This window comes from Anguilla anguilla, chromosome 13 (assembly GCF_013347855.1).
Source record: "Anguilla anguilla isolate fAngAng1 chromosome 13, fAngAng1.pri, whole genome shotgun sequence".
Classification (NCBI taxonomy): domain Eukaryota; kingdom Metazoa; phylum Chordata; class Actinopteri; order Anguilliformes; family Anguillidae; genus Anguilla; species Anguilla anguilla.
In genome coordinates, this window is record NC_049213.1 from 21751270 (window position 1) to 21778835 (window position 27566).

The window sequence follows — 27566 nt, forward strand, 5'->3', positions numbered from 1 at the left end:
ATTAAATCATTTAGAGCAGTAACTGGCATGAAACCCTGAAACAGATGAGCCCTGATTATGCACCTGTAACGCAGCCTCTGTCATTAAAATATCCTTCAGGGTGTTGACCAGGCCTGTAGTGCAACTGACGTGTGAAAACGCTTTATGCTCCCCATTCAGGAGCATTTCCAGCAGGTTGTATTCAGGTTGTATCTAGCTACAGCAGTTGGTTCAAACTGGGGTCTATCACACTTTTTCATTTACTTTGACTTAAAGACAAGTGAAAGTGTTCATTTCTATTCAAAAACAATCTGGCCAAGATCACTTTGGTTATACACATTGGAATATTACCTTGAAAAATATGGCAATTTTAATACACTTCACTGCGCCAATGCAAGAGATGAAGACGAGTCAAAGCTCATTTCATTTCCTGTCCAGAACTTACTTATTTATTCATGTATTCGTTTATTTCTCCAGGTTATAGTGGTGATAAAAAACATACTGACAGAGCAATTTGCTATATTTGGCAGTTATGGACCTGATAATAACAGAATAAACAGATTAACAGGATCTTTAAAAAGAACCTTTTCCCTTATTTCTACCAGTTCGGAACACCCAGTTCTATTCACCAGCCATTCTCATGGCTGTAACCTCAGCAAACCAATAGAAACTGAAGTAGAAAACAAACAAATACACATGTTATTTGAGAAAACAGCAACCTGTTTTGCATAGAATGCCATGCTCATTTTAGAATAATTACAGTTAATCACACCGCATCTCTATCAATGGAACTTTACAGTAAGTATGCATGGGCTTCTCTGAATGTGTTGGTAAATGGACTGCATTTATATAGCGCTTTTATCCAAAGCGCTTTACAATTGATGCCTCTCATTCGCCAGAGCAGTTAGGGGTTAGGTGTCTTGCTCAAGGACACTTCGACATGCCCAGGGCGGGGTTTGAACCGGCAACCCTCCGACTGCCAGACAATCGGTCTTACCTCCTGAGCTATGACGCCCCTAATTTGAATGTCGCCCCCTTCTCTGAATGTGTTGACGACCTGTTTGACATTAAGATGTGGTAGCATTATAACTTGTGTAAGCTTGTGGACAGATCTCAATCTTATCAGCCACATTTTGCCTTTTTGCAGGAACAACTTCCTGCAAAAAGAGGTAGTGTTACGGTGATATTCCCAAAAATGTATTGATGCGCTCACTGCATTGCTTTAGTTTTACCCTAGTCCCCGTGAAAATACATTCATATCGCACACTGCGTGTGTATTTTGGTTGTCATGCATACTACGTGATAAAGCACCCCTGGCTGTGCTTGGAGGTTGCTTGTGTTATCAACATAAGGCAGTGTGGAAGTGGAGTGGTGTTGAGTGGAGGACTTATTCAGCTATAGCACCTCATGCTAGTGATAACATACTGTACTTTCTTCAGCTTGAAGTTCTTGACTCCTACCTGTAACATGGCTGTGTATGCCCAAATACTTCATTCAGAAACAAATTAATGAACATTTAGTCACTTGTGGGACACACTGGATACAAGATTCTTATCTCATTACACAAAGGCAGAGAAATTCCCTTGTGCATCTGATAGCCACAGATAAGCTGATGACAGATTAGAGGCTTTAAAGCACATGACCAAATATACCAGCATGGGGTCTGTTCACCCTTATCAAGCTTGTGTTCTTTTTATTTTGGCTCTTTCTGTAAGGCCTAGTTTGTTAATCGAGTGAGTCATTTTTTTTAGTTTGTATCTAAATTACAGAGATAGGGGAGGCACACTTGATTTATGCGAGGGGCAAACTGACCGTTTGACTCTTAGTGAAGATGGATGAGGAAAGCTTTTATTGTAGTTTCTATTTATATTTTCTTGGCACATATTTGCCAATTTAGGATTAAGTATGTTATTTAGTATTTCTGGAGTAAGCTTGGGCTTTCAAGCTACCCTTACACAAAGTGAATACACTGCAATATATTCCAGTGTGTTCCATTTATTTATAAGGGAATCTCAGTGGTCCATCAACTTTTTAAAAACCAATAATTTCCAAATAGTGATTTTTGTTATTCACAGGGAGCACTGTATTAAATCATTATTTGTTATAAAGTTTTCCTGAAAACTACCCCAGTGGAGAATGTTATGTTTTTCTGTCAAGGTTTGCCATACGGAACAGGAACCTTCAGGAATCTTCTCCTAGGGTTTCAGGTTGCTGCTAACATTGCTAACGTGCATTAGTCAAACACGCGGGTGGACTTCAAGACTATAAAAGGGTACCCACTTTTTCCCTACGACAGTCTCTGGCTCCAATTTGCACAACATGGCAGCACAAAAACTGCTCTTTCGTGGTTTCAAAACGCTTTTCCAAAGCCATGGAAAGTCAATGGGTCAACAAGCCACAGTCACTTTGTTCATATTTTTTTGCGGTCTGTGATTACAACTAAGTATAGGTCATAAATGCAATCTGATGTTTGCTCCTTCAGATACCAATGTTTTAAAAAGGAAAATTCATAACAATAAATTCATTCAATGAAAAAAACAACAACAACAACAACAAAAACATTCCTGGCATTCTCCAATTTGATTTGGTTTAAAATTCCTTGTCTTCACATTACCACATTACCATATGCTTCTGAGATTTAAAAAAATAAAATAAAAATAATACAAAGCTTTGGAAGGAAATATGATAGTTGACATAAAAAACCAATAGACCTGCATCATCTTTTTCAGGCTAAAACAGATTTTTAAATACATCTAATTTGATAATCAAATGTATCAAAATCCCCACCGAAAAATCAATAAGGGGGTGAGAGAAGAACGGTGGCAGCGCGTTTATGATGCAACTGCATTAAATGGAAAATAGTTTTCCATGTGACTGCATAACAATGCAGAGCTCCATGGACATTGTGTTTGGCCATGAAGCGGCTAATGTAATCAGAGTGCTATTACATGGGTATATTACCTCCTCTCCGTCAGACTTGGTGTTTCAGCCATATTTATAGTTCACTCTGAAATGACCTCTTCCTGGCCTTCGCTCTCAGTAATTTCTTTCCCTTGGTAATTTCTAATTTTGCAAGTATATTCCGTGCCTCATTATATATGATTAAAATTGTCCTGTGCTGCCCGGTTTTTATATTTCTTCATTGTATTTCTCTAGGGCACAATAACTTGCAAATACTTTCACTTCCTCCCCCTTAACTCAAAACCATATTTTGTTTCGGCACCCACAGAATAGGACCCGGCATTGGCTGATTATAGCTTATAATGACCTTGTCGGTCTTAGCTTATGATCAGGCATGACAGCATTGGCATGGCAAAAACCCAGACTATGAACTAGGGCCCGTATCCACAAAACATTTCATCAAGAGTTCTCCTAATGTTGCACTAAAGGTTCCTAGGTAAAAGTTTCCTCTTCACAAAGCTTGTGAGACCAAATTTTACTAAGGAATGGGGAGAACCCTTAAACCAAGAGAAAGGGCGGGGTTCACCTTGTTTGCTATTGATGACACTGTATTTCATGAACGAGCTTCCTTACCATGCCCACAGCAACTGGTTAATAGGGGACGGGTCTGTGTCAGTGAATTCATCAAAGAAATACTGTAGCACGAGGTACAAATAATGTTACCATATTCAAATAAAGATTTTTAAATAAAAATGTTGACTATGTGTCTGCTTTAACATGAAACCAAAAATAATATACAGGCTAGTCAAGTACATATCTGACTTATAGTCAGCCTCTTACATGTCTGGCAGCTTGTATAAATAATGAGTGAATATGCATTTAAGCAGCCTTTTAATTACTGCGCTAGAAAAACGTATGGGCATGAAGTTGGCTTTATGTTTTTGGAGTTGGCGAGCATCAGCAGGAAACTGAATGAATTGACGGATGGTGTGGGGTCTGTAGAGGGCATTTATTGTTTGGTGTAATATTATACTGACAGATGACTGAGACATTCCAAGTTTGTCTGCACTGAATTGCTGTAATTTAGGCTAACTGTGGCCAAGCAGAGTTGTCCAAACCTTGATCTCTGTTGTTATTCTGTTGTTTTTGCTTGTTGGTGAAGTGACTGCATCCCTGACTGGCTCTATAATCTATATGACAATATAATTGTAATGCCCTCGCAATTGAGGCGATAACTTTTTAAAAGCTCAATGTTATTAAATGTTTCCGAAACATTGACCCGATCACAAGGCAGATTGCCAGCAGAAGCCATTTTTAGTACTGTTGGTGATTTGGTCTTAATGACTTAGGAGTCCTATTGACTACCCCTAACTTTTCACAGAGTTAGGTGCTGATTTTAGTGCTAAAAACCTTTGTGAATTACTCAGGCAAAACAAATTCTAAAGTTAGGACTGGCACGGCCATTGTTTTTAAGAGTTTATCCTAAATCTGCAAGTTAGGAGCTACTTTTTGCCCCAGGTTTATAAATATTTGTCCTGAACTTTGACTCATGACTGAAATCAAGTGTTTTTCCCTCACAAATACAATTTGGTGAGGTCAGCTTTCACCAAAATGATTTGGCAGTTTTTGGAAGAAACAAGCAAATGTACATTTATTTGTCAATAAAACAATTATATGACTACCAATATATTATGGTGAGCATATTATTTTATGTGTATTATTTTAGTTCAAATAAAAGTCTGATTGGAATCTGCATTTAATATCCTAAGTGAGCTGATCTTAACAGTTACTAGGTTTAAAAAAACAGTACAGCCTGTATCTGAAATTTCCTTTTAACTGATTCACAACCTTTTTCTTGTATTTGTATAAACATTTATATGCAACACTTATAGTTTAATCTTGATTATAGCTTGCTTATAATTGGAGGAGAAATTATAATATCAGTAAACTAGTGCATTTGATTAAGGGGGAAAATAGTCATTTTCACTGTTTGCCACTTGCTTATGAATTCAGTAATGTATTTACATTAACATGAGCAGCACTTCACACTGATGTAATTTTAAAAATGCTGTATTCTCTTTATACAAAGTATATCTTTAATAGGAACCTATTCACAGTAATTGCATGGAAAATAACACTTTGCTTTTGGTAAAGTTTACATGGACACTGCTCATAATAAATCAGTGATTTTATATTAAGTAAACTAGTTGTTAGATCAGTGTTCTTCAAGTGTGTGTTGCCTGTACTATGCCTGGCTGTAGCTGTGCACTTGTAACTGTAATTTGTTCCGGGTCAAAGTGTATTAATAAAGGGCAGCTGGGGCAGACCACTAAGTGCAGCCAAACAGAAAAGCAGAACCAATGGATCATAAAACACCCTGTGTCTGCCCAAAGAAAAATGTTTAACTAAATCATCAAACTGTAAAAAGAAAATATTTCAAAATGGATTACATGATAAATATAAAAAAGTGAGTTAACTTATGTACTATATTGCATTATGTACTTGTAGTGTATGCACATACACAAGCAATATATTTATAAAACCCTAAATATGATTTATTTTTACTTCACACCTTAAATAATGTTTTTTTTTTTGTTTTTTTTTTTTTGTTTTTTTTGTTTTTTTTTACTACACAATTTTAAATGTCCCAATAATAATCAAGTCATAGCATCACTGAGTTGCATATGACCAAAGGTATTTGGACTCCCCTTGGTCTGGGACTGTTTTTTATGGTTTTGGCTAGGACCCTTAGTTCCAGTGAAGGCAAATATTAGCCGTGTTTCCACCAAAAGTAACTTTTAGTCCCAGGAACTACTTTTCAAGGAACTAAAAGGTTCCTTCAGCCCATTGTTGTCTGCGTTTCCACCGCGTTCTAAAGTCCCGCAAAGATTAGGCAAATTAGCCCACTGACGTATGAAAAAGCGACGTTGTCGTCGGTCCATCTGTCCTATAATTTCTTCTGTAACCCCATACTACCACCGAAGTAGCCTACATTATTTTCTAATAACCGGAACAGCCCGGAGGGGTTTATTCCACTTATATACAACGGGTTACCAACAATGACTATATATGGTTACTTTTGTATTTATTGATTTTTATCGATTTAATCACCTGAAATTGAAATATTCTTCTGCAGCCATTTGGGCATATTTTACCTTTGTCAAGCAAAACTGCCATTGGTAGTTGAACTTGGACCCCGACAGAATGCATTCACATTCCACAAATAACTGGCAACAACAGCAGAAAACATGACAAGAATAGAACGAAAACTCGGACTTGCGTGAACATTTAAATTAGCAGTGGTACAGCCACCGTTTGCTTTCCTTCAAAGTTACTGCTAGCCGAGCAGCGAAGTGTGCCCTCCAGATGCGAACCATGCACCATAAATTAGTCCATAGTCTTCCTGGTCTTTTTGTGGAATTGAAGAATGGCAGAGTAAAATTACGGCAGTCTGAAAAAGCAAAAGGGACGATTACTAGAATTAACCTGTTATTTTACCCTGACAAAAAGGGCGGAAGGTGATTTCCAGTTTACTTTTACTGTATCACCAATGTAAATTACGCAGACATACCGCATACCTCACATACAACTGTATCAAACGCTTTGAGTCAATTACAACGGGCTAACAAAGAAAATCCGTAAGAAAATATTCATCAACCGAATTAAACCGTTTGAATGTTTTAGTACGTAATATGCTGTCCCAGCACGAATGCTTAGCATTTTATAAAACAAATACTAAAGCAAGAAAAGAAGAGAAGAGCACACGTTATAATTCCAAGACGTTGGCAGGCTATAACCAAAAGTAGGCTACTGCGCCGCATAATATACAAGTTTGATTTCAAGTTATTATGAAAATAAATCGGTTCGCGGCTGCAGATTTTTTAAAATGGCGGTTGAAATAAAACACTGCAAGTAGTCGACCAATCAGAAATTTTCAGCGCTTGCACCCCACCCCAAAGGTTCCGGTACTTTTGGAAAGTACTACCCCCCGAGCAGGGACTTTTTTGGGGGTAAAATAAATACCCTAGTTCCTGCGGTCGAAACGCACTGAGTTCCTCAAAAGGTTCCTAGTTCCGGGGTAAAGTTCCTGCGGTGGAAACGCGGCTATTAATGCAGTGACATTCTAGACGATTCTGTGCTTCCAACTTTCTGTCAGCAGTTTGGAAAAGGCCCTTTCCTGTTTCAGCATGACAATGCCCTTGGGCACACAGTGAGGTCCATATAGAATGGTTTTGTCAAGATTGGTGTGGAAGAACTTGACTGGCCTGCACAGAGCCCTGACCTCAACCCCATCCAACACCTTTGGGATCAACTGGAAAAGCCAACTGAGAGTCAGGCCTACAGTAATTGCCAAATCAGTGCCAAAACTCACTAATGTTCTTCTGGCTGAATGGAAGAACAACCCTGCAGCAATCCGTCAACATCTAGTATAAAGCCTTTCCAGAAGAGTGGAGGTTGTTATAGCAGCAAGGAGTGGACCAACTCCATATTACTGACCATAATTTAGGATGAGATGTTTGATGTCAGGTGTCCACATACTTTTGACCATGTAGTGTATGAATGATCAAGTCTAAGCTGCCATTGCATTAGGAGTCGGTTAATTCCAAGGCAATTGATGTGATTTATATGCCTGCTTAAAAAACCAAGAGATCACACTCTGAGTATTTAGATTTGGCGTGCAGTGCAGGGTTGAGGAAACAAGCTGAACTGCGCATCTTTGGAAGACAGTTACGAGAACACATAGCCTACATTATGTACCATTGAAATGAAATACGATACAATCCATTAAATAGATACCATCGCATTTCTAACATTTGGACATGATATGATTACAATTACAATTACAATTACATTACAATTAGGCTATAAATATGATATGTCTTTGGTTCAAATCCATGTGTAATCTACATGCTACAAATCTGGGACAGATTCATTATATAAAATTAAAAATAAAAAAAAAACTATATAATTATGTTGAAGATGGTGGAATATTTCGGAGATGATTTTAATATATTTAAGTAAAATATTGCATGTGATTGATAATGATGATTCTGACATAGCCGACACCTCCATTATCTTTGATAACACAAGCGCAAATCAGGCAGAAAGAAACCGCCCATTGCCTATTGCATGTGCATTGTTTGCTGTCATAATTACAGAGCACCCAGGGGTCACCCGAGTTGAATGACTAAATCATTATTTTTAACTTGTTCTGCCAACATGCAGTCCAATCTTTAACGGGTCTATAAGACACCGTGTCATACCTAGATGAAAATTGTGAGAACATTAATAAAAAAATGAATAAATACATTTTTTTTAAAACAAAACATTTTTAAGGAGCTTCTTCAACGTTCTAATTGGAATTCAATATATTCAGTGCTTCATGCTGCACATGTATTGATTTGATGACATTCTATGATAAGCTGTTGTTTCAATCTAGTTTTATTTGTGTGTGTGTGTGTGTGTGTGTGTCAATATCATATATTCCATGCACACAATTCATTAGTACTAAGTCTCATGTATTTTCTGTGATAAATTATTCATGTTAAATATATAGGTACAAGTATCTATCTGATAGAATTCTAATATTCAGGGATTTATTTTTAGGTTATTCAAGGATTACTGACAGCAAAAATACATGTTCTGGTTTTTCTTCACAAAAACTTTCACATGTGGAGCGATCACTAAAATTAGAAACTAAAAAAAACTTTGATTTTATTTGAAAGTCAAACTTAAGAGCAATTGTTAACCGAATACAGGGCTTAGTGTGCTGTTGTAGTTGGGTAGATGGCTAACCATCTATTGTTGTTCTTAGACGGTGTAGGCTTGTGGATAAGTTAACAGAATGACCATGGTGTTAAATAATAAGTTATATTTTTAAACAAAAATGTTGCCCGTTACCTCTTGGTACATTTTTGGTTTATTTAATAACTGCACGTAGACTATTGCCAATAGCAGATGCTGTAGAGCATGTATCTAGTAGCTAATGGGTCAGGTACTGTAGAGTGCATTAGATATCTAGTAGAGAACCACTTATCATGTTCATGTATCAGCTATGTACTTTTATGCTTTGGCTAGCATTTTCTTACAGCTTGCCATCATCAGAAAAACACATCCAAATTGGCAATTGGCTATTGGTGCCAGGAACCAACCACACGGAATTTCCCCTTTAGCCAAATTTTCCATAAATTATGACCACCAACTAAATAAAACATAATTTATAAAATCAAAACAAGGTTCTCCCTCAAATAAATAGAATCCAAAGTTGCTAATTTTATAAGAAATTGTCTTGAAGAATAATTTTATATAGGAGAATGATGATACAGTATTTGAAAACAACTTCTCGCAACACACGCACGCACATTTCTCTGACAAAAAGTGTGCGCGTATGTGTAGAGAGAGAGAGAGAGAGATACAAAGCGGTGAAACATCTTGCACTCTAAGTATCCCTGAGTTATAAAGACCATCCTCTCAATGTGTCTCATCGCGGGCTATGCTGTAAATCATACCCACTGTGCTTTCACACACCGAAAGCTGCATCGCTCTTCAAAGTCTTCCTTTGAGCAATTTATTGTGACAGCCCAATGGCTGCAGTAAAAAGCTTGTGAAAGCAGTGTTTATAAGGTACTAATTAAAGTATTTTCCCCAAATCACACTATTATAGTATTACTTAGAATGCATAATCATAACATGTCTTCAGGGCCTTGGTAAGCTTGTATTATCTCTCTCTCTCTCTCTCCCCCTCCCTCTCCCTCCCTCCCCCTCTCTCTCTCTCTCTCTCTGGTAAGTCCCACTTTACGGCTGATGCTCTATAGAAAACTCACGGGTATATCCGAACACGTTAAAAATAAGAGTATAGAGGCTTACAAAAAAGCATTTTGGTTATAAACATGTTCAAGTAGCCTATTTTTATAATGAAAAATATAAGGGAAATATAGGATTGATGTGTTACAAGTGCCTTAATAACATGCCGAGCACCTCCTCTTCCATGGGTCAAAGTCTCACTAGTGTTTCTGTAACTCAAAGTCACTAATGTATAATGATTGTGATGTAGAAACCGTACCAGAGGATATGCTGCCTAAATGTGTCCCATGCCCCTAATAGCGATGTGCATCTTGGGTCCAATAAAATATGTAAAGCAATAAAAACATGGCTGCATGCATTGTAATTAGATGGCGTCCAAGCCTGAGTCTGAGCAATTATCTGAATCTACTTAATTTTAGTGCATCCAATAGTGCGTACTTAACTGTGCGTAGTAAGGTATTGTTGTAAATACTGTACAATTAGCCTGGTAAAAACAATGGCCTGGATTCTATAAGCACCGATGCTTAACTTCTACTCATGTTATTGTTAAGTTATTTTTTTTCTGCAAAGCACGGTTTTGGAGGTTGATGTTGGTGGATTTTTCAAACTGTGTCTATGAAAATTAAAATTTCTCATTTAACAGAAAGTTTTGGATAATGTCTGTGAGGTTCTAAACGGGTATGTTTGGAAATTCAGGCTCTTGACGATTTATCAGTATCATAACAATTGGGATGATGATAATAATAATAATAATAATAATAATAATAATAATAATAATAATAATAATAAAGCCAATTCAGTTTCCAAAGGAGTATGATACAGATGTTTTGCAACAGTCCCACGGCCCATGGGTGGAAGGTCATAGTCTGAGAGTCATACTCCCCTCTTGTCTGAGCACTGAGGTGTGGGGGGGGGGGGGGGGGGGGGGGTGAGGGGGTCAGCTGGAGCAGCCTGCAAGTTCCTAAATGAGGGGTTTGTCATGGTTTCCACGTTACCGAGCGATGCCACACATGGCAGGGGAATCGGGGGATTCGTGACCCTCTCGCTCTGCTGATGGTATTTCTGCACTTATAATGTGTGTGCCAGCATGTCTGCATTGACTGCGGATAATGAAAAACCAGCCTCAAGGTCTCCCTCAGCTAAATACCTGCTGTCAGAACCCCTCAGCTGCAACATTCCCTAGCATAGGACTGCGCGTTTCTGCAGCCTGCTCCTGGAAAGTAGGCCACACAGAGAAATTAAAGACGCCCACCATGCAGACAGAGAGGACGATCAGCCGTAAACATCCTAAATATCCATGCTCAGGTCAGACCTGGCCACACACCACAGCAACTGACAACAAGCTCCTCGGCATGCAGTAGACTATTCAGTGTTCATTCAGCTCTAATATAGTTTATGTGCTTCCTATAGGGATAAAATCACCCTGAGTAAATAGTAGAAATCAGTGACCATAGAGCACGGTCCACTGCACTGTCCATGTTTAAAGAAGGTATTCCTAATTTGTCGATTTCATATGTTCTACTCATGTCTCATATGGACATGAGTAGCCCCACCTACCAGCTGAATGAGGCGGTGCAAGGTGGGAGGAACAGCTCTCATAAGAGCCAAAAAAATAAAATAAAATTAATAAATAACAAAAGGCTAGCTGTACCAGATTAAAGAAATTTCACAAGAGCAACATTTTTAAAGTGTTCTTATTCTACACACAACTGTAGTATGTTTCATAAGTTACAGTCTTCATAGAGATGGGTTTTTAAGGCAGCAACAATCACATGAAATAAATCTTCCTTTACATTATCTGTGTAAAGTCAGTTGCTGTTTCCATGCATCTCTCTCTCTCTCTCTCTCTCTCAGTTGCCATAGAAATTGTCATGATGACAAACAAGGGAAGTCTGTGCTGTTTCTGATTTACAAGGAGTTTGGGGGAGGAGGGTGTCAAAAAAGGAGGGAAAAACTCCTCCCATCTGTGTAGCTTGTCAGATGACTGTGGGTGAGGTGGGTGGTGGGTGCAGAATCTTTGATGCAAAACCAAATGCACAGGAAAGGGACCCACAGCTGCCTATGACTCCCAGTGCATAAAGACTGGTGCTACTGGTGCTGGTGATCAGTCTGTTCTACACCCACTATGACTGACACAGGCAGGCTATCCTGTGCTGGATGGAATAGCTCTACTTAGCATACAGCATATTACAGCTACAGGAAAAATCAAGGCCAGAGCACATTTTCCCTCACTAGAGAGAATTCCTCTTCTTAAACCCTCTCCAGATTTTCCAGGGGTTGTTTGTGCTGTTTTGGAGGATTGAGAAATAGGACACGGTCTTTGTTTACAGGACTACAGAAAATGTGACAGAACTGGGGAACCAGACTGTGGTCTGTGTTCAATCAATATTTGTCCTTAACTTGGCTTACTACTAAATGCGGGCATTACATTTCTTCTCAAACTCATTTTGGTGAGTTTGTTTTAGTGATCGTGAGCTCGCCAAACTGACTGAAGAAAAAAAAGCCATTCTTTTAATTGTTGGTCAAATTTAGGATGAATGTTGATTTAATCCCAACCTTTATCTCCCTCCATCAATATTCAGCCTCGGAACTGAATTGAGAGGCATGGCGTCCGATTGGTCAGTTTCTTAATGCCTGTGATAGAGGATCTTGAGCTTGTCAGAGGGAGAATTTTATTTAAAGACCTTTTTTTTTTTTTTTTTGTATAGTTAACAAGTGTGCCAGTTTAAATAAGGTAACTAGGTGGCAATTAATAATTTTTTCTTTATTATGCTTTTCCACTCCCCATACAAAAACATTTTGTATAGAAATCAAATTATTCAATTTAAATAGCACAAAAATACTGCTACCATGCTAACAAGTAAAAACAGAATTGGCTGCAGTATATATAGAAACCATTCTTCTGATGACACCACTTCTTCATGCCAAAAAGCAGATCCTCATCCCAAATCCCCCCTCATCCCATAGAGGGGGGGATGGGGGTTCTTTTGATTTAGTTTCTCCCCCAAAAATACAATGTTTGGCATTTAACTACGGTTCCAGAATTGGAAAATAAGGTCTTCAGATTCAAGGCATTCTTTTGTGATTTAACTGCTTTCAGACTGAAGGCTTCTGAAGGAAGATGCATTTCTCTGTGGGTAAACGGGACCCGTGAACCCTTTTTAATGCTGACAATAAGGGCCAAGATCATACTTTCACGTTATCTGCTCCATTTGCTTCCCTCAGGAAAGTGCAGCACTGGTGGATCCTCATTGCAGCCTGTATATATCATGGCATATTAGCAAATCCGCCTGCTGTCTGCCTGCATGAGCTGCATGTGAAATGCAGTCCCCCACTTCAGAGGGCTTCTGAGGACTGCACTACTGATTCTCACGAATGTCTGCCAAGGAAAAGAAAACACTAGCAAGCCTGTACTTATATAACTTAATAATAACCGAATATTCTGTCTAGAACAGCTGCAATAATATTTTTCAGCAAAAACAAAACCCCCAATGATCATAATGTGGGATTAGGGGCAACTTTTGTTCGTAGATGGTCCAGTGGCAAGGGCATAATTAATGGAGGGATAGGGGGGATACAACACCCCCAATATTACAAAACAGGCCAACCGCCCCCCCCCCCCCCAAGCATCAAGATCAAAAAAAATATAATAAAGATGGGCATTTCATGTTGTGATTGGGATATACTGATCAGTAGTCAGAAGTACTTTCCCCTTAGAATTCAGTGGAAATGATAATTTCACAGCTGTTCTGCTGCTCTTCTCCGGTGAGGCAGGATAATTTGGCTTTTTAGAATGTTGGCCCGTGGTGGTATGGCAGGGCCAGAGTGATTAATGGCGTGGTCAGATATAGCCAAGTCATTAGTCTTTGTTGAGTGACTCGGACACGAGGTGTCGGGAGGTACGAGACGGGTATATAAATATATAAACGAGCGGATATTGTGAGCGGGATCGCCGAGGCGGGGGGTCTGCGGCAGCCCGACCTCCGGGTCATGTTCCCTACTTAGGCGGTGATGTTATTATACGCGCCCCCCCCCCCCCCTCCATAGGCAGCTGCTACATGTTTGATTTCTTCACAGGCTGCTGGAGCCGAAGAGCAGCCCACATGGAGAGCCAGGTAAAACCATCACGAGTCCAAACTCCTTTCTGTGTCTGACAAGGTGGAAAGAACGATAATACACACACACACACACACGCACATGCACACCCACACGTGCATTAATGGATGTCATAAAAATGCACGCACCATTAAAATATGTATTAGCATTGCAAATATTATTTCTTCCCCCTTCTGATTCAGTACGCATAAGGGGGGGGCGGGGGGGTGTTACTGTTCCTTCAGATTTAATTTCCGAGCCTTTTAGCCTGACCTTGCTGAACCACATTTGCATACGTCTCTCGCTCCTGAGAGACACACCTGCTGTCAGGTCTGATCAGCGCTCCCCTGCCTTTTCATCCTGAAAGGCGTAACACCGCCTTCAGATCGCGGCTCCGGCCCGGGGCCGCAGCCTTAACCTTGTTCTGCCACATCAGAGCTCTGCAGTCATCACCTCTGAGCCCCGCGCACGCTCTAGCCAATCCTAGCGCTCGGGCGCCGACTTCAGATCCTTGGCCCGTCGTGCCAAAGGTGCTCGATTTGATAAAGCTTTGTTCTCTGCTTGGCACTGCGTATTGCAGAGACTGAGAGAGGTAATGGTCCTGTGTGGAGATACACTCCTGGCAAAATAATTCTCTCTGCGCATAAATCGGAATAAAACAGAAACTACTGCACGTGAATTCATTCGAATTCCCGCTGTAATTCTTTCCTGGAAAATATTTGTGTCGCCCTCCGTGTCCGTTAGCCACAAGCGAAGAATGCCGGTTACACAAACATGTAACATTTACGAATTCAGCATCATATATGGGATCATGCAGGTTTAGAAAAGGACTTTGATATTGTTCCTGCAAAGCAATGTTTCTGTGTATTTGCATTTCATAGAAGTAATCTCATTTCCTCTGGCTGACAGTCTTGCTTCAATCAAAAGCGGTGACAACAGACCGATCAACACTGAAACTCAAGGGACAGACAGCATAGCCACCCCAAAAACAGCAGATTAGAGTCCAGGCGATATTTTCATAAACGTTTCTTTTCCATAATATCAATTCCAAATCCTTGGATCGACTATGCATCTAAAATAAAGGGAAAAAACTGTATTTTTAGGAAGAAAATACTGTACTAAACCACCAGGTCCCAGGGCTTTGTAAATGTCCATTTGTTGTTTGCAAATTTTATAAGAAGGCAGAGAATTTATTTTTGTCAGCCTAGTGTGGTCTTGTTGGGTGTGCGCATACCTATATGTGTGTGTGCATGCGCGTGCACGTGATTATTCAAGCAGGTGTGCACGTCTGAATCTGTTTTCCTGTACCACTGTAGTGTCCACACGTGTGTGTGTCTGAGAGAGAGAGAGAGAGAGAGTCCGAATCTGTGCTCTGTATTTCTGTTTCTGTGCTCTGAAATACCAATCCTGCACAAACAGGCTGCAGTCACAGTAGCTACCTGTGTGAGCTGCTCTTTCGTTCATTAGTATTCAGCCCTACGCTAGCCAGGTATGCAATGACAAGCACCAAAGGCCAGAGTGTCACAGTTGCACTCAGCTGAGTAGTGTGCTGATGTCAGGCTTTTCCTCAGCACCGCTCCTACAGATGTGTCTTCCTGCATAATGAGCCAGCGTGCTACCCACGGCTGTGCATCATCTTTAGTCTGGAGCTCCAGAAATGAACGGACAATAACCCGCCACAGCCATGCAGATGTGTTCTACTTTAATGGGAATTCCAGCCTTATTTCATTGCAATTTCTGGTAGTTGTCTGCAGTGTGTGCATGTCCTTTTGTGTGAATCTGTGTGTGTGAATGTGTTTGTGTGCGTTTGTCTGAGTGTGAGTGTGAGCGTATGCGTGTGCGCGTGCGTGCAGGCGTGAATAAGTGTATGTATTTTAAGTGTATTTTAAGATCTCTTAAAATTAGGGGCAAGAACACCAAAGCATTAAAATGTGTAATTTAGCTCTTTGCATCACTGCAAAACACATTCCTCTGACAAAAGAGTGGTAATCATACATTATCCACCAATAGTAAAATACCCTTCATTGGAGAGTCGGTGTTTAATTTTTTCAATACGTGTAGCAGGTTTTTTAGGGTTTAATCCTAAGGCCAGCCATCCAAATAAGCCTGACAGGAGGCTTCGGCAGAGTGAAGAGACCAGGTGTTGTATTGTTCAGTGCCTCTGAATATAATTACAAAGAATAGTGGGATGAGAGTACTGCTGACGGATAGGGTGACCAGTAATGAGAAAGCATCTTCATGATAATGAATCATTTCTGAAAAGGACAAAAAAAATGCATAAAATAAATTAATTAAAAAATGCATTTTTGGAGAATTAATTTTGATTTTGACCCCGAACCAGAAATCTAATTCTTTTTGTGATTAGATGCTGATGAGATGGCTCTCGCTCCTTTGTATTCAAATTCATATTCATTCTAACTATTTGTAAGAAATTACAGAAGGGTGGTGTGTGGTAGCTATGAAAGCCAGGGTAACAACTGCATATAGCATCAGACTGGTGCTCACAAAACATGTCTGCAACTTGGAAACGGAAACTGAGATGAAAGAGGCACTTTTATTTGCAATTGGCAAAATAATCCGTCTGATTTTTGTTTTTTGGCAGCCATGAGGATAGGGCATTACCTTCGACCGCTCTGCATCCAACTATATCAATTCCTTTAATCCAGGGCTGCCAAACTGATCTCCTGTAGGGTCGCAGTGTCTGCAAATTTTTCTCTTTTAATCAGCTAGTTTGGACCTTGGAAACAAAGTGTGTGGGATGCTTTATCCAATCAATGACTTGCATTAAGTGTCCAAGTACTGAAATTCAACAAAGACTAGCAGACACTGTGACCGTCTAAGGCTTCTGAGTCTGACACCTCTGATTTTGCATGTCTGTTCAGTGTGTGTGTGTGTGCTGAATATGTATACCGTTATGCAAGGAATTATGGGAATTTATTTCCCCATCAATCAGGCAATCGTAATATTTGTATGGTGCCAGTTAATACACAGCTTTTCACAATCGACCAAATGGCTACAGTAGACGTTCAGATCACAGTTTTAGAACATGACTCATGAGCATGGGCAGGGTGTAGATCTGCCGCGTGACCCCTACCTTCTCTGCAGACTGCGCCGTGCCAAAGAAGATGGGAATGAAGGCGAGCCAGACGATGCAGGTGGTGTACATGGTGAAGCCAATTGGCTTGGCCTCATTGAAGTTCTCGGGAACGCCCCGGGTCTTGATGGCATAAACTGTACACGTCACCATAAGAAGAATACTGTATCCCAGAGAGCAGATGATCTGCAGGTCCGTGATGTCACACTTGAGCACCCCGCGGGCCTGGTCGGGGTTCATGGTCTTCTGTTCGTCGTAGTCCACGATGGTGTTTGGGGGGTCCACCCCGAACCAGATGAAGACCCCCAGCAGCTGCACGGAGATGAGGCTGGAGGTGATGGCCAGCTGGGAGGTGGGGCTGATGAGCCGGGGGGCGGTGACGGACTTCTTGCCCTGCTCGAAGATGCGGTAGATGCGGTTGGTCTTGGTGAGCAACGCCGCATAGCTGATGCACATCCCCAGGCCCAGGAAGATCCTTCGGAAGGAGCAGACGGCCACGTCGGGCTTGGCGATCATGAGGAAGGTGATGATGTAGCAGAGGAAGATGCCCGTCAGCAGCACGTAGCTGAGCTCGCGCCCCGAGGCGCGCACGATAGGCGTGTCGTTGTAGCGGATGAAGGTGGCCATGACGCAGATGGTGGCGATGATGCCCAGCATGGCCAGGAAGACCGGGATAACGGCCCAGGGCGAGTGCCACTCCAGCTTGACGATGGGGATGGGCTGGCAGCCCGTCCTGTTGGGGTTGGGCCTCATGTCGAAGGTGCACAGCTTGCAGGACGTCTCGTCGTGCTGGTACTGGTACCCGTCGCACAGCTCGCAGTGCCAGCAGCAGGGCATGCCTTTCACCATCTTCTTCCTCTGCCCCGTCCTGCAGGGCAGGCTGCAGACTGAGCTTGGGACCTCCAGCTCACCCTTAGGCCACTGCAGTTCCTCCAGCTGTAAAACAATAGAAAAGGTGTGAGCACCCCAAAATTATATGTCCACGTCCACACAATACAGTTCACAATATAGGAGGCAGAGAGGGGGAGGTTTATTGTCCTGAATTAGTCTATGGCAGATGAATCTGTGCTTGAATCAGATTCCCCATAATTCTGAAGTGAGGCAAACCCGAATACCATACCTGCACCTGTCTAGGTTGAAAAGGGGACAAGGGTATAAAGAGAAGCTCTGGGTAAATTATGTTTTTGCGCTCACACATAGTACTCAGAGTCAAATCTTCTCAGGTCTGCTAACATAATTGAGCAGTCCATCACCATGGCTGTTCCTAAATTGGTCTGTAGTGGAATAATCTGCGCTTGAAGCAGGCTTGAATCCATGAGAAATTTATAGGATTAGGAATGGTAGTCCCCTAACTCAACATACCCAAAACATCATTGTTGGAAATGACTATGCAAAAAAAAGGTTTTATGGCACTGTTCAGTGGCACTAAGTTAACACCAGTATAAATCAGTGTGACACTTTACAGCTTGCTGATAATGACAATATTAGCATTTTAAATAGGGCGTCATCATCTAAGCCCCGGTGTGCAGTTTTCAACCTGTCAAGTTTGGAGACTCCTTCCCTGGCCCCATGCAGAACTACAGAGACATACAGCACGGGGAGACCCTTTACACAGCCAGCATAAATCACAGTTGGAAATTTGTGGAGCATTTCGAGTTTAAATTCAAGTAAGCGTGTCACATTCTCGACAGGCCTTGCATGCTGCCAGCAGTTCCATGGCTCAGTTCTCGCTGAAGTCATCTTTGATGACCGCTGTATTTAATCTGACAGGTCGGCATGTGTGTTCCTGGTAAAAGAGGCTGCTGGATGGCACCACGTTGCGGTGCATGGATGAGCCTCCGATCAAACCCAGAGCGTACCAGTGGCCAGTAGCTCCATAGGGCGACTCACAATTGCCTATCACATCGCCCAGAGAATGGCAGAGTTCAATTGGATAGAGTGTAAATCTGAGGTGTGAAAAGAAGCAGCTGGTGACACCGCACATTTTTCAGGTGAACCGTGGATGTGTACACTCTCTGGAATCAGCAGTAGGGTTTGTGCAATTGGCCATTCCAAATTGGGGTGGGATTTTGATACACTAGGCCCCTTGTTGGGCACCATAAATTAATAAATACAAGATTTATTTCCACACACAGGGGACCAGCTGAATGCATAGCAAAGACATGGCAGTGACAGGAAAATGAGTGTACAGACTTACACATAGTATAGGCTTTCATATCAAGGTGGAATGTCAGACACTGTAGGCCTGGAATCAGTCAACACATTTTAACTCATGCTTACATGTAAATGCAAGTCATTGTTTTTGATTTAGTGAAATAATAAATGTATAAATAATTCTCGGATTTGTATGCAGAATTAAGGGCTCATTTTGGTAGAATATTGGGACATGCCACATTTATTTTTTTTGTCTTATAAAGAGCAACTTTAGCAGCATGGGATTTTTTATCAGCTCCCTGTCTGCTTTTTTAATAATGCAAGTGTAAAGTTGGTTGTGCTTGTCTGCAGCGGCTCACGCTCTGAGGTCAGAACACCAGAACACCATGCAAATGCATGTGCATCCAGAGCCTGGTAAGCAAAGCTACTTCACGCACCCACTCCTACTACCCACCAACAACCCCAGTCTTTGCCCTCCTGCAAGTACAAGGTGACATTATGGCATGTGAAAAAAACATCATCAACAACCTGTTCCTAAAGAACACGATGTGTATGTATTTCATGATACAAAAATAGTTGGATTAATTATACGTATTTGTTTTTTTTGCAAAAGTTGCTCTTTAATGCATAAACCTTGCAACATACCACATGAATGGGATTTTAAAAATACCTTTATGATTGATAAACTCTTTATTTATTATCTACAAGGCCATATATTTAGATTTAGGTAAATGTGAAATGTTATTATATTCACTCTTTATCTGTATGACCCAAGGAGTCATTGATAACTTCACTGAAAACCTGCAGGTTCATATGCTATTCCATAACTTATTTTGTGTAGTCAGAACTTAACAAACTGATTTCACAGTGGAGAAAGCTCCATTTCATTCTGAAATGGTTTTGTGCCGTGGCATCAGTGTAATGCAGGACCATGCACTTTAATTTATTTCAAAATGCATTTCACAGCTGATTCATTAAACCTGCACCAAGCTGGCTTCAATGCAGCTTCCTCCTGAGCCTTCAAAGCGTGCATAAGTGGTATTCCTATAACATTTAAGCCCTTTATTTACCCATACATAAATGAGTTTAAAGAATGAGCAATGAGGTGATTTTAATATGCAGTACATCCTGGGCTATTATGCGGGTTAGATAGCAGGGAACAATCCTAAAATGAAATAAAATTAGCCCAAGCTCTTCACTATTCCAAACACTGAGGGCCATATTCACTGTGTCTACGTTGTTAGTTCAGTTATACAAACTGTTAAACATTTCTGCTTTTTAAATGAGAAATGTGCTTTGCACAGGAACAAATATTGTGTTGATTTAAATATTTTTGCAGTGTATAACCTTGATTTAAAAAGGATTTGCATTACCTATGATACCTTCAGTCACCATAGAGACAGCTGAATTTGCTCAGAGTGCTTGATATATTTACCAATACAAACATGGTGAATACATAAAGCGCCATCACTTCCGTGTGTAGATTGCGATAAAAGCTCTTAAGAGGTGATGGTTCACAGAAGAAAAAATGCGTTGATTACTGTATGCTAGATAACTAAAAGCTACGTCGAGAAATTCATTCAATTTTGCATCTTCGCTTCTTTGAGGCTGACAGATATTTGACAAGAACACATATATAGTCTGGCAGCAATCATAGACCAACTACGTGCAAATGCTAACAAACTGAAACCCAGAGGACGAGGGAGCAGAAGTAAGGCGTTGGTGTGTTAGCCCCTCCCCTCAGCTGAACAGTGCCTGCGTCAGAGCCTGTGGACTGTGGTGCGCCTGACTCCCTGTGGCAGTGTGAGAATGCCAAACCGACACCTGGGGAGAGCGGGATAAAAAGCCGCATCACACCTGATGATGCGTACGGCGGGCAGGAAGGCAGGGCGTGCTGAGGCATTCCTGAACCAGAACAAAAAAAAAACACTGCTTTCCACAGCCTTTTAATCTGCAGCCTGCGGACCTGGAGTACACAAACAAGGGGAAATGTCATTTTCCTTACAATTCCCTCTCCCTCGCCCTCTTTCTCTCTGTCGCCATCTCTTTTTCTCTCTACCTCATTCTTTCTCTTTGTGTCTTTCTGTTTCTTTCTCCTCCTCCATCTCACTGTTTTTATCTCTCCCTCTGTACCTCTCTCCCCCTATTTCTGTCTCGTTTCCTCCCTCTCTTTCTCCCTCCCCTCTCCATCTGTCCACCTCCCTCCCCTGCGTAGTTCTCATTACGCTCCGAATCACCGCGCACACAGTCACCCAAAACACACGAAAAGGGCTGACGCCACACATCTGAAAAATTCCACCTTTCAAATCCCTGGGTACAGGTGATTCGCAGGATGCAGTCTTTCGAAAATCAACTCCGTGACACACGGTAAGCCTGAATGGCAGGGCTGGCTTTACGAACGGTGTCATCAAACTCCAGTGCCGCGTTCAAGCAGAAAGGCGGCCTCATGCTCTCGCAAATACACCAGGGATCTCCTCACCAGGGGCACGTCTTACCCAAATCAATTATTTACATTTACATTCGACATGTGATACCTATCAGCGAGACTGCAAAGGCATTCAGTAATGGAGAGCAGAGTTATCGTGCTGTAGCAGCTTCCTTATTTCTGTCTAAAGATCTTGTTGGAATGATACAGTGATCACTGGTCATGGCAGGGCCACTGAGCTCCTTATACATGCAGTCCCAACTTTTATTTTTCTTTCTACCCACTCATTAGTCATCGGAATTTTAGTTTTTTCCCCTCCCCTACCTGACATCCATACCTTATCCTTATACCTGGAGCTGCGCTACTGCCAGCTAATGAATGTGCAGGCTGAGGGGGCGGGAGGTGCCTCCAGTACTGAGGTGAGATGGAGAGCTACAGCTAGAGAAAAGGAGAAAATCTCTAACTAGCTGGAGCATGTGCACGGGAGAGCACACAGCCAACAGTGACATATCATATACACTGTACCGCAGCTAAACAACTCAGTTTCACTCAGTTTCTCTGACTTTGCTCTTCAATTTCTTCTGGACGATTTAGCAAGTTGTAACAGTCATTCAGAGTGACAAGCGACTGGCTTCACCCTCCATCGTCTCTAAATTCCATATAGTAGTATAGACCAATTCAGACCAATTTGAAAAAATTGTTTGATTGACTGTCTTGGTCACTATGAACCCATACCCTGAGCCAGCCAGAGACGTTTTGCTCCCCCTACTGAGGCTGGTTCAGTCCTATGTACTACCAATGGTATGAGAACCAAGTTTTTTCCTTCCTACTGTCACCCTAGGCTTGCTTTTGTGTGGTATTTAGGCCATAGTCTTCTGTAATGCATATTGTGACAAATCCTTTTTGTGAAATCTGCTATTCAATTTGATTTGCAAAGTGGTAGTTGTGTTATTTCCACACGGCTCACGACTAACTGTACATTTTAAAATATTCTCCATCCAGAGGTGTTCCTGGATAAGAACTTTGCTCAATGACAGTTCCACAGTCCTGGACATGAAATATCATCCAGCCTTCTGGTCAGAAGCCCTGTACTCTACCACAGCACCACTCTACCACCCCCTCCATAACTGTGATGCTATTAATCCACAAGACCCTTCCAAATCATTAGTAATTTATGTGGAATAATAATAATACCCTGATCACGGAGGGCTTATGTTCACCAGCTTTCATCAGAATCATTTAAATGAACTGCCAGAAGCTGGATGAAGTTTCGCTATATAATCGATTAATAAGTGAGAAAATGGATCAGGAGGAAATAATCTGTAACACATACATTAAATCACTAAGCCCACAAGTAAGTTTCATGCATAATTTTTCAATATCCCCTTCCTGTATTCTAAAGCCACAATGACTTAAGTTGAGCCACAGAATCGGCTTGATCACTGGTCTCCAGAGCCGAGGGCCACGGGATCAGGTCCCCACAGTACATTACTGGATGAATGCTAAATCTGAGCCGTTAAGGCGTGGGTATAAATACCGACTTTGTGCTTTAAAGCTATCTGTCTTCAGCCAACAATAGTCCGTTGATTTACACTTCACACATGCATTATCAGCTAATTCCCAATTTAACCTCCAAACTCATTTCTTCTCTTTTTTTCCCTCATTAACTAGAATGTATAGGCTGTATGAGGGCACATTCCCTGCACACAAAATGAAAATGACTCCTACTTGATGACTCCAATGACTTTACAGTGTATGGGAAAATATCCTAATTCTTTCTGCTTTCATATTGCTATATATATATATATATATATATATATATATATATATATATATATAAATACACAGCCTTGACATATATTCATCACATTTTAAAAAGCCCATATTTTCACAATATATGAAAATGTATTCAATTTATGCAAGACTGAGTTGAGAACACCTTCTTTGAATGTTTATTAACTTCAGTTCTGATCTCTACCTGAAGCAGTGTAGGCCCACCACCATGGTCTAGCTTTAGTCCTCTCCCAAAGCTCATCATTAGCAGAGTGAGGAAACTGTAATGAGATTAACTGCCCTGTTGCTATGGATACAAAACAGAATCCCTCTTCCTGGCCTTAAATGTTGTTTCTTAAGTTTTGAAATGTCAACGAGTTTCACTGAACCGCAGTGAAACTCGTTGACAAAATAGACTGCACCTTAAAAATGGCTTCATGGGCCACAAACATTTATCTGTGCACCACGGACACCCCTGCACCCCTCTGTGCTTTGACTTGCACAGGGGGAAATTGTCTTGTTTTTAAAGCGCCCTTATTTAGGCGCAATGCTTACACTGTGTGTCTGTACTGTCAAACGGCACAGCCATCATCAGAGCTGACACCCGGTTCGCAGTCCCTCCCTCCGGCTCCGCCCACTGATTTAATCAAAGGGAGTCTGTCTGCTCTGCTGCTCCCTTTTATTGGTGTTTTGCAACAGTGATTAACTCCACTATTCAAGCCCCCTTCCTTTAAAGATCCCGCAGAGAGCCTCGGTCACACGGCGCACTCGCACACGCCGACCAAATTATCGTCAAACAAAAGCCGACGGGAGAAAGCTGAAAATCAGGGAGGGCTTCGCGGACATAAAAGATAATACGCAGAAAGGGGAAACATATTAGCGTTTCAGATTTTGATTTTGCTTCTCTCCCAAATATGCATTAAGGTAATTTGGTTGCATTGTGTGGACCTTCCTTGAAATTGGCTGAGAGAGAAGTCATTTTCAAACTGACGGTGTAGCCTATCTTTCCTGCACAACAATGTAGAGTTGCCATGGCAAATTATATTCAGAAAAATGCGAGACCCTCACGCGCAGACAATGCAAGCTATGTACGCAGCGAGGAGAAAATAAACATCGCTGGCAGTTTTTCACACTTGCAGGATGACCAGTTGCAGAACCCACACAATTATGTTCCCATTCCAACCTTTATTTTGTAACTCGCAGACGAGGAAAACACTTCACAGCTCGGCACTGGGAGTAATGCGCTTTGCATGCTAATGGTGATATTTTTACAGCACATATTTGCAATGGAGGCGGTCACATGTCTCTCTGGAGCCTCTGTTGATTCATGAGCACATTACCCACTAAAATACTGTGACTTCTTCTTCATGAACTTGATATTTTTGCATTTGCAAAGAGGCTTTATAAAAAGGACAGGGTGATGAAAGTATCCGGGGGCAGGCGGAGTGGGGGGCGGGGGGCTTTTAGGAGATTTCAATGCAACAGAAACTTTCCATTACTGCAGGTGGCACAAACCAATCTTACAGGAGACTTTTAATAAAACTGACATGATCTGTGAAAGTGAAACATTTATAGGACATTTTACATGGTTCACGGGTGAGGCTTAAATCCAGAAGGCTACCAGAAGGTTCTGTGAGAACTGAGCTGCCTGTAATGTTGTGATGCACGGTGTTGGACATCCTAAGAACTGAGACATCTCCTCAACGAATCAATACCATGATGGCATGGTTTCATTATTGCACCTCCCTGTCTCCCTCTCTGTTCATAATGACCATGACTTCAATGCTTGATGAGGGTCGACCTGCTCGATGTTCGCCAATGCGCTATCTCCTGTGTGCTTCCTCCAGCCAAACTGATGACGTCTGGCACAGCGATAATCACGTGGTATTTCACATGTAGCGCATTACGTGCGGCACTGCGGGGGACCTGGGCTCATTATTGGTGTGCCGTACACTGGGCCCTGCTGCATAATCTACAGACCCCGTCATGCTTTTCAGAGAGGAAGTAGACCTTAAGCAGCGCTCAAAGGTCAACTCTCCTGAGGTTCACCCTGACCTTTCACAAGGCTGTAATCTGGGTCCTCAGAGTTGAGGGAGTTATTTGGGTTTCTGTGTGGAGGAGATTAAGGCACATGGGTTCCCCTCACACTTAATTGGAGAACTAGGTCAGTCCCATCGGTGATCATCGATGTACATTTCTGACAAGAGTATCCTGGCGCAAGCGGATGTGTGTTTTAGAGTGTGTGTGTGTGTGTGTGTGCATGTCTGTGTGAGGGTAGTGGGTGGGGGGAGGGCATGTATACACTTTTGCTTTCATGTGTGGACAAGAGAGAGCAAGAAAAACAAAACATACATGTATGTCTATCAGTTTTATGGTGATACCAATTTTATCTCTACTCTAAGCATTAACAAAATATGCTCATTCAAATCTTGGCTGTCACCAAGCCATGTATTTGTTTTATTCAAATAATTTAGAACTGTAGCGATCCACCAAGTTCATTCCAGAATCTTCATTCAGACATAACTCAACAATAACAGTCAGCCCACACGTTATCTTGGACAATGAGCACAATTTAACCATGTTGTTGTGTTTGCACCTTTGTGCAGAAAACAAGCTTGATTATGTAGCCTACCATTAGACAAACAGGAGTAAATGCTTTGAATTGCATGTCTGTTTATTTATTCATCACTTTCGACAGGTCGCGCATCTGGATGTCTGTGGGTTGCAGTCATCAAATGCAAAGGATTTGCAACCAAGTACTAAATATGATGACTTTATTTCAGATGTTAATTTGTCCAATTACTTCTGCTCTACTAAAACGGAGGGACTATGCATTAAATGGGCTGTAATTCCTATAGGGATCACTTGATATGGATGTAAATACCCTCACATTAAAGCTGTCAGTCTGCACTTTAACCTCATATTCATTGATTCAATGTGCTGGAGAACAGAGCCAAAACAACAAAAATTGTGTCACTGTCCCAGTGCTTTTGAATTTTACTCTTAATATTCCCAGTTAAATGTACACTGTGAGTGCAACCGTCCTTTTACCTCATGCTGAGAGAATTTAAATATTTTATGTAAGCAATGAAACAAAAATTAACAGAGCCCTTAACAACAATTAAGGTCAGATTTAAATGCATAAGGACTGAACTCCATAAGGAGTTCTTATTACGTAAGGCAGAATGCATAAAAAGGTTTACAGATACATGCAATATTCATTATCCTCCACAAGAAGTGCTTCACCATGTAAGCCCAGGCCCAAGTAAAACATTACATTATTGGTTTCGCAGACACATCTATCAAGGACAACATATCACTGATTTATAAAGCATTATATTTTACCAAACCAATCATAAAAAAATGCCCTGGGGCACAACAGCGATGTCTCTGCTAGGATCTGAATCTGAGATGTTACGGTTGAAAACCCAATCTCCAAAGCACAACTAGCCTAGCGTCTCAGTGCAGATACTGCGGTGGATGGCATGCTGGCACATGAAAACTTCAGGGGGAAGGAAAGGAGCATTATTAATTGGCCGTATATCCTGGTAAGGGCTGCCTCGGAGCCTTCACAGTGTGGGCAGACCCCGCGCTCGCCCGGGGCTACGAAGGCTGCAAGTTTTCAAGCCGAGCAAGTTTGCGTAAGCGCGTGCATTATTTATACCGCCGCATGAGCGCGTCATCACAGCGCGTGCTGTTTACAGTAGCCCCAGCGCAGTGCAGAGGAGGCGCCGCCCGCGTCCCCGTCCCCGCGTCCCCGTTCCTGCGTCCTCTCTCGGGCCAGCCGCCTAAAATCACATTTTTTTTCTCAAGCGCGGAGAAGGGGAGGCGGGCTCCGGCAGGGCCTGTGTGCTCTTTGCAGGTTGCCTGGAGACGCGTCCATTCACAAAGCGTTAGCGCGCACTGCAGCGTCGTCATCCTTCACGTTTCACTCTCCCCTCTTTTTCTCTCTGTTCTCGCCGCGAGCCGATACCCCGTACGGAAAAAGGGATTTAATATAGAGGGACGCATACATGAAATTAAAGCACCCTGTGTTTAGCTTTCATGAAGGGAACACGTTTAAAAATAAAACAGAAGACAGAAGCGACAATCTAATGCAAGCAGCCACTGAATGAGAACTCCTTCAGGTCTGAGGATTACTGCCTGTGTGGAGGAGCTGGTGCGCAAATGATGTGTTCAGGGGGAGTTGTGGGAAGTGCTCAGTGCTCTGAGCATTGCTCACTTGCTTAGCAGACCCCCTTTTCCACAGCGACGCACGTAACTCCCTTTTCACACATTTATCATTTTACACAGCTGGATATTTACGGAAGCATTTCAGGCAACGCACTTTCACTCAAGGGT

At 41.7% G+C, this 27566-nt stretch overlaps 1 protein-coding gene across 3 annotated transcripts in view; it reads right to left on the bottom strand.

The window, feature by feature from the left end:
- The window catches only part of LOC118211455 (metabotropic glutamate receptor 7), a 190862-nt gene that overhangs the window by 13746 nt on the left and 149550 nt on the right, over positions 1-27566 (bottom strand). For all 3 annotated transcript variants that reach the window (XM_035388665.1, XM_035388664.1, XM_035388666.1), the window contains exon 8: positions 16874-17809. In XM_035388665.1, coding sequence (XP_035244556.1) covers positions 16874-17809 — 936 coding nt within the window. The remainder of the gene's footprint in view (positions 1-16873; positions 17810-27566) is intronic.